This window comes from Erythrolamprus reginae, chromosome 1 (genome assembly GCF_031021105.1).
Source record: "Erythrolamprus reginae isolate rEryReg1 chromosome 1, rEryReg1.hap1, whole genome shotgun sequence".
NCBI classification, from domain to species: Eukaryota; Metazoa; Chordata; class Lepidosauria; order Squamata; family Dipsadidae; genus Erythrolamprus; species Erythrolamprus reginae.
In genome coordinates, this window is record NC_091950.1 from 391,434,208 (window position 1) to 391,446,727 (window position 12,520).

Genomic DNA, 12,520 nt, shown 5'->3' on the forward strand with positions numbered 1-12,520 from the left:
CCGTCACCAGCCTGGGACTGGAACAATTAGTATCCAACAATACCAGACTCAACAACTCTCTTGACCTCATCTTCTGTAATAGCAAAAGTGCTATTTATGGACTGCATATCATAGAACCCTTCTCCAACAGCGACCATAGTATGATCAACTTCAACCTCAACCAACACCATCATAACACTCAACAGAACAACACGGCACCTAAGTACAATTTCAGGAAAGCCAACTACGAACTCATAGACGCCAATCTCTCACTAATCAACTGGCATTCCTTGTTCTCCAACTGCATCACCATTGATGAACTTTACAACACGTTCTTACACCAAATTAATAATCTCATAAATCTGCATGTCCCTATTACCTCTCCTAGAAGGAAACAAAAAAATAACATTCCTGTCTCAATAAGGAAACGTCAAACCAAAAAAAGATCCCTCTGGCGTAGAAACAAAAAAGGTCCAGTAACCAACTTTAAAAGCCGCTACAGAAGCATATGCCAACAAATAAAAGCAGAATGTCTCAACTACCACAGTGAACAAGAGGAAAACCTCCTACGCTCCAGATCTAACCGTGCCTTCTACAACTTCGGCAACAACAAACTTAACGACTCCAGACCTATTCCACCTCTCGTAGGACCACACAACATAGAATACCACGATGACCCATCCAAAGCTAACCTTTTCAACTCCTTTTTTGGCTCCGTTTTTGTTAACAGTAATGGCTCATCCCCCCTCTTCGCAAACCGCACTTCTAACTCATTAAGAAACCTAACCCAAATCATCTTCACTACAGACTACGTTGAAAAAGCAATCCGTGATCTCAAACCTTCCCTATCTGTTGGACCAGATGGTCTTTGTGCATACTTCTTAAGAAAACTTTCTTCTGCCATAGCTGAGCCCTTAAGCATTATCTTCCAAAAATCCTTCAGGACCAGTACTCTCCCCAAGCTGTGGTCTAAAGCAGTAGTCATCCCCATCTTCAAAAAAGGAGACCCATCACTAGTTGACAACTACAGACCAATATCACTATGCTGCGTCCCTTGTAAAATCATGGAATCAATCATAAATCGATCAATCATCTTTTACCTAGAATCTAATAACCTACTATCAAAAAAACAATTTGGATTCAGAAAGAAACTATCCTGCAACCTACAACTACTTCACTGCAAAAACATCTGGACTACCACCTTGATCAAGGAAAATCCATAGATGCAATTTATATCGACTTCTGCAAAGCCTTTGACTCAGTGGTTCATGACAAACTTCTCCTAAAACTCAAATCCTATGGCATCTCAGGACCCCTCCACAACTGGATTACTGCATTCCTGTCAAACAGGCAACAAGTTGTCAAAATCGGAAGCGCCATTTCCTCCCCTGTCCCTGTCAAAAGCGGCATTCCCCAAGGCAGTGTACTAGGTCCTACTCTTTTCATCCTATATATCAACGACCTCTGCGATAATATCGCAAGCAACTGTGTGCTCTTCGCCGATGATGTAAAACTTTTCAACACCACTGACAACACACTCACTCTCCAAAAAGACCTTGACTATGTTTCAGATTGGTCTAACATCTGGCAACTTCGAATCTCATCCAACAAATGCTCTACCCTCCACATCGGCAAAAAGAACCCAAACCTCATATATGAACTGAACAAACAAATTCTCACAGCAAACCCACACTCAGTAAAAGACCTCGGAATACTAATTTCAAATGACCTAAGTGCTAACGCCCACTGCAACAATATTGCCAAAAAGGCTTCCAGAGTTGTAAACCTGATTCTACGTAGCTTCTGCTCTGGCAATCTCACACTTCTGACCAGAGCCTACAAAACCTATGCCAGGCCCATTCTCGAATATAGCTCATCTGTCTGGAACCCTCACCACATCTCAGACATCAACACTCTCGAAAACGTCCAAAGATACTTCACCAGAAGAGCCCTCCACTCCTCCACCCGAAACAGAATACCCTACGAAAACAGACTAACTATCCTGGATCTTGAAAGCTTAGAACTGCGGCGCCTAAAACAAGATTTAAGTATTGCCCACAAAATCATTCGCTGTAATGTCCTTCCAGTCAACGACTACTTCAGCTTCAACCGCAACAACACAAGAGCATGCAACAGCTTCAAACTCAATGTTAATCGCTCCAAACTTGACTGTAAAAAATATGACTTTAACAATCGAGTCGTCGAAGCGTGGAACTCATTACCTGACTCAATAGTGTCAACCCCCAACCCCCAACATTTCTCCCTCAGACTCTCCTCGATTGACCTCTCCAGGTTCCTAAGAGGCCAGTAAGGGGTGTACATAAGTGCACTGATGTGCCTTTCATCCCCTGTCCAATTGTCTTTCCTTTCCATTTTATCATATATATTCTCCCCTTCCCACCTACTTCTCTTCCTCTTCACTTCCTATCTTTTATATATCACTTAATGTCTATTCCCTTTCATATGTATTGTATATTGGACAAAGAATAAATAAAATAAATAAAATAAATAAAGTTTCAACCAGCATGGGTTCCAGAGAATGGATCTATATGTGAAAATGAGCACATGATTGCCTGTACCTAGTGAAGTAATAATTTTCCTTTTTTAATTACCCAAATCGTATATAAGTGAAACTGCGACTGCAATCCTGTGGTGCAATTATCAGGGTTTCCTATTTTTGTAATCTCTCTAGCAATATTTGAATTTTAAACTGTGAGAAAAAGTAATTAACAGCAACAAATTCTGCCACACTATGTTACACAACACAATAAAATTGAAAATAAGCATATTTTATTTCTAGAAGGAGGCAGATTTAATAATAGGCCCGCTAGCTTTCCACGGAGATTAATTGGGAAAATATATTTTAATAACATTTTGCTCTATTGCTAAACTCAAAAAGTAAAGATCAAATAAAAGGGTGGATGGAAAGTAAATTCCATATTATCATCTTCCCTAGTATGTATCATTCCAGGATTAACGATGTCATCATTGTACATTTAGATTCCTTTTTTAATGTTTTCTTTTCCCCCAGCAAGTGAGCTAATCAAATAGGCCAGAGATGAAATGAATGCAAAATAAAATCAGTATCTTTTTTTACCTTTAAAAAAAAATATTTTTATTGATTTTTTTTAACACACACCATAAAACAGTGCCTAGTGAAAAAAAATGCCCACCACCCCGACACACACACATACCCCACCACCATATTGGGGGTGTTTCTTATATAACCCACTGTAAGCCAAGAGCAAATTATCTATTTACATATTATAGAGTGATTCCAATTGATTTATTGTAGCTTGGTCTCGGATTCTACTCGTCATATAGCTTCTTACTTTGTCCCACCATCCCATCAGTTTTTTAAATTCAGTTTCATTATCCAAATTTATCCTTTTATCCATCATTTCAAATTGAATATCAGTATCCACAAATCAGTGAAGGGCTACCAATTTTTTTACTACCACACTGTGGGCTTGGCTTATGCAGGACGCCCTGCGTTTTCTTTCAACGTCTTTCAGTGCAAATTGGGTGCTCTGGGGTGGAGCTCCATTTTTGCTACCCCACTGCATTCCCCCCCATCCGGGCAGCAGCCCACTCCTGCCACAAATCCTACAGAAAAGTCCAAATGCCATCCATAAGCTTAGTCTGATATAGTTTTTAGCAACAAACAACAATAGAATTGGAAGGGACTTTTGAGGTCTTCTAGTCCAGTGTTTTTCAACCAGTGTGCCGGGGCACACTAGTGTGCCGCGAGACATGGTCAGGTGTGCCGCGAAGCTCAGAAAGAAAAAAAGCAAGAGAGAGAAAGCAAGAGAGAAAGCAAGCAAGAGAGAGAGAGAAAGAAAGCAAGAGAGAAAGAGCGCGAGAGAGCTAGAAAGAGAACAAGAGAGAGAGAGAAAACAAGAGAAAGAAAGAGAGAAAGAGAGAGAGAGAAAGAGAGGGAGGGAAGGAGAGAGAAAGAGAGGGAGGTAGGGAGGGAGGGAGAAAGAGAGCAAAAAAGAGGGGAAGGAAGGAAGAGAAAGAAAGAGGGATGGAGAGAGAGAGAAAGAAAGAGGAAGGAAGGGAGAGAAAGAGGGAGGGAGAAAGAAATAGAGTGAAGGGGAGGAAGAGAGAGAGAGAGGATTTTTTTGTCCAAACTTTTTTTAGCCGCCGCCCCCTCCCTGCTCAATGTGCCCCAGGGTTTCATAAATGTAAAAAATGTGCCGCGGCTCAAAAAAGGTTGAAAATCACTTCTAGTCCAACCCCTTGCTTAGGCAGGAAACCCTACACTATTTCAGACAGATGGTTATCCAACATCTTCTTAAAAACTTCCAGTGTTGAAGAATTCACAACTTCTAGAGGCAAGCTGTTCCACTGATTAATTGGTCTAACTGTCGGGAAATTTCTCCTTAGTTCTAAATTACTTATCTCCTCTTGGCTTATAGTGGGTTATATATGAAACGCCCCCGATATGGTGGTGGGGTATGTGTGTGTGTCGGGCTGGTGGGAATTTTTTTGCACTATGCACTGTTTTATGTTGTGTGTCTTCGGAGAGGGGCGGCCTACAAATCTAAGTAATAAATAAAAATAAATAAACCTTGTTACAAAATCTATAAAAATATACTTTAAAAAAAAAAAAAAAAAAGCTCGCTTCCAGCGCTATGATTCTATGGTTCCATTTGGGTGTTTTGCGGGTGGGTATGCACGTCCCAGCGAGATTAAATAAATAAATAAATAAATAAATAAATAAATAAATAAATAAATAAATAAATAAATAAATAAATAAATAAATAAATAAATAAATAAATAAATAAATAAATAAATAAAGAAAGAAAGAAAGAAAGAAAGAAAGAAAGAAAGAAAGAAAGAAAGAAAGAAAAATCTCATGAATGGCCACGCACGTGAGATTTTGGTGACTTTTTTGCTTCCTTGCATGTTCAGAAGCAAAAAATCACAAAAAATCTCACACGCACACCTGTCCCCTCACAATATTTTGTTTCCTGCGCCTGCATAGAAGCAAAATATTGCTGGGACATGCGCACACACCTACAAGACCCCCAAAGCTTTGCCCGCAGTTCATCTTTTGCTACCGGTGCAGCATCCTTTACCATTCCGGTAGCACCCCACTCCTGGTATGGGTCCTCCAGAAAATTTATTTAGCCTTCCTTAGCAGCCCCCCAGAAGTGGCAAACACTTATATCCTAGGTCACTGAGAGTTATGGGCAGGGGTGGGAAGCAGGCAGGACAGGGTGGAAAGCAGTTCCACCAGCGGAAATGAAGATATGTGTGCAGCTCCAGCTGATCGTCGGCTGTCACTTCTTGCATTACTGGTCTCGGCTCGGCTCTCCTTTTTCCCCCTGCTGCTGCTGCTGCATCTGCGCTCCTTGCTTTTTTACTCTTTCCTTCTTCCTGGCCTCGGAAAAGCTTCCCTCTCTCCTGCCCATCTCCCCTCCAGCCTCATGCAGCCACCTCCCACCCGAGGTGCAAGAAGAAGGCATGGGTAGAAGCGGCACTGACAGCATTTATTTTTTTTAATTTTTTTATTTATTAGTTTGCATGCCACCCCTCTCCGTAGACTCGGGGCGGCTCACAACAATAATAAAACAGTATACAATAAACAAATCTAATATTTAAAAAGTATCTAAAAACCCATTAATTTAAAACCATTCAACGCAAGCATGCCATACATAAAACTATATAAGCCAGGGGGAAATTTCTCAATTCCCCCATGCCTAATGGCAGAGGTGAGTTTTAAGAAGTTTGCGACAGGCAAGGAGGGTGGGGGCAATCCTAATCTCGGGGGGGAGCTGGTTCCAGAGGGCCGCCACAGAGAAGGCTCTTCCCCTGGGTCCCGCCAAACGACATTATTTAGTTGACGGGACCCAGAGAAGGCCAACTCTGTGGGACCTAACCGGTCGCTGGGATTCATATGGCAGAAGGCACCCATTCACCTAGCTACCCAGCCTGAGGCGGGGGGGTGGGCACACAAAGCAAATTGTCACCCCAGAGAGCGACACTGATAAGGTTGTAAGTCGAGGACTTAGCAGTTCACTTGAACGATGATGATTGTTCAAGCCACTCCCACCTGGTCACTTGGCTGGCTAGCCACTAATACACAGTCACATGACCATTAAGCCACACCCCCAGTGTGGCAGTAAAGTTTTTGGCTGTCATTACCAGTTACGGGCACTATATCAAACACATCTAGAGAACATTCCTGTTCATATGGCTCAACATTGTTTCACCTGTTATAAGAATCCTTCAGCTGATGGGATTTTTTGACCAATATTGTCTTGGGAAATCTAAACAAAGTGAGCATCCATAATGTATAATGTAGCAAATAAATTATTAGTCAAAGACTGGAAAGATCCAGGCTGAGCCCCCCCCCTTAATTATGGAAAGATAGTGGGAAACTTTAGCCCAGGCAGTCTCTCTCAGCCCAACCTACTTCATGGGTTTATTGTTGCATAGGTAAATTGAAGAGGGATCCCCATGGAAATCACCTTGAAGGAAAGGCAGAATATAAATTTAGTAAGTGAAACAATAATACAACCGAGGATTATAAAATCATCTCTATTTGAAGACATTTTCTGTATATTTTTAGAGTTTTATAACTCGGCTGTGGAATTAAGTAATAAGACTGACTGGCTTTAAAGTGACAAAATAAATCATTTCATCCTTAAATTCAGGATGTGACAATGAGGTTAAGTACATTGAAGAAGCACGGTACACTGTGGCTCAGATGCTGAGCTTGTCGATCGAAAGCTCAGCAGTTCAGGGTTCAAATCCCTAGTGCCGCCTAACGTTTTGAGCTTCTGTTACTTTCCCAGCTTCTGCCAAGCTAACAGTTCGAAAGCATGTACAAAATGCAAGTAGAAAGATAGGGAGCAGCTTTGGTGGGAAGGTAGCAGTGTTCCATGCGCCTTTGGCATTTAATCATGCTGGTCACATGACCATGGAGACATCTTTGGATACTACTGGCTCTTCAACTTTGAAACAGAGATGAGCACTGCCATCTAGAGTCAGGAACGACTAGCACATATGTGTGAGGGGAACTTTTACTTTTATATTGAAGAAGGGTAAGACAATCTTAATAACAATAACAACAACAACAGAGTTGGAAGGGACCCTGGAGGTCTATTATTATTATTACTATTATTATTATTATTATTATTATTATTATTATTATTATTATTATTATTATTAATTAGATTTGTATGCCACCCCTCTCCATAGACTCTCCATCTTCTAGTCCAAAGCCTCCTTAAGCGCCACCAAAAGGCTCCTCTGGCAGCCCAGAAAATCCCAAAATGGCTGGGATTAAAGGGGGAATGGCAGGAAACTGGCCAGGCATTTGTGCCTCTCTTAAATTTCCTGGGAAGTTTTTTTGGGTTCGAGTTCTTAAGTAGAAAATGGTTTTTGAGAAGAGACAAAAAAATCTTGAACACTGGGTTCTTATCTAGAACAGTTCTTAAATAGAGGCGTTCTTAAATAGAGGTACCACTGTATTATGTAAATGCAACCAGTGACTAATAGGCTTTATGGCTGTGTGAGATCTCCTTTTTCTCATCCGAATAATAGAAGCTACAGATAATGGAGAATTCCAGCTTTTGCCGTGACTCAGAACAAAGGCACAACTTGACAATTCCTACTCTTGCATTGGCTTCTATGCAGATAATTAATAGCATGAAAAACACATCCAGCTGATATATTAAGTTCAGGGTTTGTTCTGTCCGGCTCTCTGGTAGAATCCTCCCGAAAATTCACAGGTACAAATTTCAGACACACACACGTTTGAAAATTCAAAACAATGTTCTTTATACTGAAAATTCACTTAAACCAAGCCCTCTTTTGGTACAGCAAAGAGCACTCGTTTCCAAACAAACTGGTAATTTATACAAGTCCCTTATCAGTTCTGTGATACTTAGCTTGCAGCTGTGAGGCAATTCACAATCCTTCTTCTTTCACAAAGTGAAACACACTTTGCTCTGGTTCAGTTTCAAAGCGGGGAAAAATCAGCACACAAAAAGTCAAAGCCAGTAAAGCAGTCACAAAACACAACGATCAGATAATCCTCCACAATGGCCAAACCCACAGGCTGCTATTTATAGCAGCCTCACTAATCACCACAGCCCCACCCAACCACAGGTGGCCTCATTTTCTTTGATAATAATCTCTCAGTTGTTGCTGCCTATGCATCGCTCTCCCCATGCGTGGCTGTATCATTAACTCTTGTTCTGAATCCAAGGAGGAGCTAGATAATTGATCTCCTTCTGAGCTGTCTGCCACACTCTCCTCCTCCCTGTCACTCATGTCTTCTTGGTCAGAGGAGCCTTCATCAGCAGATTCCACTGGGGGCAAAACAGGCCTGCAGCACGTGGATGTCTCCCCCACATCCACAGTCCTTGGAGCAGGAGCAGGGCCTCCCGAAGTGCCACCAAAAGGCTCCTCTGGCAGCCCAGAAAAGCCCAAGATGGCTGGGATTAAAGGGGGAATGGCAGGAAACTGGCCAGGTGTTTGTGCCGCTCTTAAATTTCCTGGGAAGTTTTTCCGGGTTCAGGTTCTTAAGTAGAAAATGGTTCTTGAGAAGAGACAAAAAAATCTTGAACACCGGGTTATTATCTAAAAAAGTTCTTAAATAAAGGCGTTCTTAAGTAGAGGTACCACTGTATTATGTAAATGCAACCAGTGACTAATAGGCTTTATGGCTGGTGTGAGATCTCCTTTTTCTCATCCGAATAATAGAAGCTACAGATAATGGAGAATTCCAGCTTTTGATGTGATTCAGAACAAAGGCACAACTTGACAATTCCTACTCTTGCATTGGCTTCTATGCAGATAATTAATTGCATGAAAAACACATCCAGCTGATATATTAATTCCATCTTATCCATGTGGATAGAAAATATGACAGTGTCCTTTTAGATGTCCTTCTTTTACTCTTAACGACCTGCTTTGTATTTCTGCAGCATTTTATTCATATTAAAAATGATTTTCTCTTTGGATTTTGCAGGTCTCTCATTCTACACTCGAGTGCTTGAGAACTGTGAGAATGAAGCTTCATTTGATGAGGTAAGGAAGGAATTTCTGAATTGGGAAAATGTTATGAATTGTGGCCCCTTTGTGTTCCCCCATTACTTCAGACCTGCAAATAAGCTGCTCTTTATTCTGTTTTGGCGTCTGTGCTCCATCAGTATTTAGGCAAATCACTCTCTTGTGAAATGGGAGACTATGATGAATATGATGAATAAACAGCAAACAAACAAACCAGCAAACAAACCAGATGTGGGTCTAACTTTACTCACCATGGTTTGCTTCCTCCTGTGCCTTGTGGTGGCAGCTTGTGCACAGCACTGAAAAATTTAAAAAAACACCCCACCCTCAAAAGCCAAAAACAAGATGGCGGTGCATGCGTAGTGTCGGAAACTCAGCTTCTGCACATGTGCAGAAGAAAAAAAAATCAGACCCCCCCCCCCACACATTTAAAAAAAAAAAAAGATTGTGGTGTCCAAAAACCAGCACTGACTGAGCCAGCTCCGTGACATTACCAGTGGTTTGCTACCAGTTTGGGAGAACTAGTTTGAACCAGGTAGAACCCAACTCTGAAACAAACAAACAGTCTTGAATATTTACAAGATCTGATCTTGAAGAACCCCGGAAATCATTAGATGTGACAAAGTAATATAGAAAATTCAGATGCTTTGCTGCTGTCTAGTGATTATCCAGATGATTTCAATCTACATATAGTAGATCTAAGGATACCTGACCCAGTGTGTATATTGTTGTTAGCATGGAGGGTCTTGTGAGGGGTGGTGGTCTGTGACCACAAAAAAGTATTTAAAGGGGGTTTGTGGTGAAGGAAAGGTTGAGAACCAATGCCCTAATCCCGTGATGGCAAACCTATGGCACGGGTGCCACAGATGGCACGCAGGACCATATCTGCTGGCACGCAAGTTGTTGCCCTAGCTCAGCTCCAACATGCATGTGTCTGCAGGCCAGATTATTTTTGGCTCACACAAAGGCTCTGGGAGGGCATTTTTTGCTTCCAGAGAGCCTCCATGGGGGTGCGGGAGGTCATTTTTACCTTCCCTGGCTCCAGGGAAGCCTTTGGAGCCTGGGGAGGGTGAAACATGAGCTAGTTTCTGGTCACAATTCAAAGTGTTGGTTATGACATTTAAAGTCCTACATGGCATTGGATGAGATTTGAACCGCTGACCTACAGATCTACAGTCAGCTTCAGTGGCCTGCAGTACAGCACTCTACCTGCTTTGCCACCCCGGCTCTTCTTTGTTGATATTTGCAGCCAGCAGCTATTTCCAGTTCTAATTTCTCTGATCTCATCATTACACAATGGCTTGGAGTCTCCTTCCAAAATTATTTGTGAGGTCACACTATATATATAAATTTTATTTACGGTCAAAGACCATCAATATAATATTAATAATAATTAAAAGGAAAAAGAACAGGAAACAGGACTTTTGGCTGAGCAACCAAGGTCACTAATTTTATGAAACTCTAGTCATCCTCCCATAGGTTCTTGTAAAGTTTCAGTCATTAGTTGTATGTTGTTGTTTTACTAATGTTTTGGGGAGGGGGATGTAGGTGGTAAGCAGGTGAAGGTTGCCGCTCCTGATGTTCCCGGTGCGCGGCATGCACAGTCGGTGTCTCCAGCATGCACATCTCCAAGCAAGATTTTGCTTCTGTGCATGCACAGGAAGCAAAATCTCATGAGGGGATGTGCATGCGCGAGAGATTTTGGGGATTATTTTTGCTTCTGTTCATGTGCAGAAGCAAAAAAAATGTCAAAATGTTACGTCTGTGTCTCAGTACTGTACGGGTTGGGTTTTCAATGTATGAACTAACCAGCAATCTATGTTTGGATGAAATAGTATAGCATTACTTTAAGGGCTAGGCTGCAGCTAAGCTGCAATTAGCCATAAAAGAGAGAGAGATGTGCTGCTCTAATGTTGCATTGCCTTGTGTTCTATTGGTATTGTATTGGAATGACAGGCTACAAAAATGGTGGAAGGTCTTAAGCATAAAACTTATCAGGAAAGACTTAATCTCACACTGCTTACCAGAACTTACAAAACTTTTGCCAGATCCATCCTCAAATACAGCTCATCTGTTTGGAACCCATATCACATCTCAGATATTAACACCCTTGAAAATGTCCAAAGATACTTCACTAGAAGAGCCCTTCACTCCTCCACTCGAAGCAGAATACCCTACGAGACTAGACTTTCAATCCTGGGCCTAGAAAGCCTAGAACTAAGATGCCTTAAACAAGATCTAAGTATTGCTCATAAGATCATATGCTGCAACGTCCTGCCTGTCGGCGACTACTTCAGCTTCAACCACAACAACACAAGAGCACACAACAGATTTAAACTTAATATTAACCGCTCCAAACTTGACTGTAAAAAATATGACTTCAGTAACCAAGTTGTCGAAGTGCGGAACTCATTACCGGACTCCACAGTGTCATCCCCAAACCCCCAACCCTTAGATTATCTACGGTTGACCTATCCAGATTCCTAAGAGGTCAGTAAGGGGCGAGTACAAGTGCACTAGAGTGCCTTCTGTCCCCTGTCCTATTGCTCTCCTATATCTCGTATACCTTTCTTCTATTCCTATATTTCTTCTTCTATTCTTTCATTGATATGTTCTATTACTATATCTTCTTTTCTATTCTTTCTTAGATATATTTTACTATGAGTATCTCCTCTATAACCTTCATCATGTATTTTACTATGTGTGTGTGTGTGTGTGTGTATTTACCCACTAAAACTCTCATTGTGTATTGGACAAAAATAAATAAATAAATGAACTCAATCTGTATAGTCTGGAGGACAGAAGAGAAAGGGGGGGACATGATCGAAACATTTAAATATGTTAAAGGGTTAAATAAGGTTCCGGAGGGAAGTGTTTTTAATAGGAAAGTGAATACAAGAACAAGGGGGCAATGTGAGAAAATATTATTTTACTGAAAGAGTAGTAGATGCTTGGAACACATTTCCAGCAGACGTGGTTGGTAAATCCACATTAACTGAATTTAAACATGCCTGGGATAAACATATATCCATCCTAAGATAAAATACAGGAAATAGTATAAGAGCAGACTAGATGGAACACAATGTCTTTTTCTGCCGTCAATCTTCTACGTTTCTATGTTTCTAGGTATCATATTGTTGGTTGTCGGTATATATATGCTGGTTAGTATTGATAATGCTAAGTTATCGCTATGTTCTAGATAGTATTGCTGTGTGCTAAACAAGGCTCTATGGATTGTATTATGGTTAGTGTGTAATATTAATGATATTGTATACATTGTGAATAACATTTATACTTTTACTGTATTGGTCTGTGTTTTTGACTGAACAACCACCACTGCCACATATACTCTGTTTGAAGTCTGGTATTCTAACATTGGTTAGCCCAGTGTGGATTCTTATTGGTGTGCATGTCCCCTTGCAAATTTTGCTTCCTGCACATGTGCAGAGGCAAAATCTTGCTCAGATACACACGTGTACAAGCCAGAGACATGCAGCCAGGGGTGGGAATC

The 12,520-nt window shown here is 41.1% G+C and overlaps 1 protein-coding gene across 1 annotated transcript in view; it reads left to right on the top strand.

Moving 5' to 3' along the window:
* Positions 1-12,520, top strand: part of OTOF (otoferlin) — a 263,931-nt gene that overhangs the window by 26,281 nt on the left and 225,130 nt on the right. Inside the window, exon 2 of the mRNA XM_070734905.1 lies at positions 8,969-9,027. Coding sequence (XP_070591006.1) covers positions 8,969-9,027 — 59 coding nt within the window. The remainder of the gene's footprint in view (positions 1-8,968; positions 9,028-12,520) is intronic.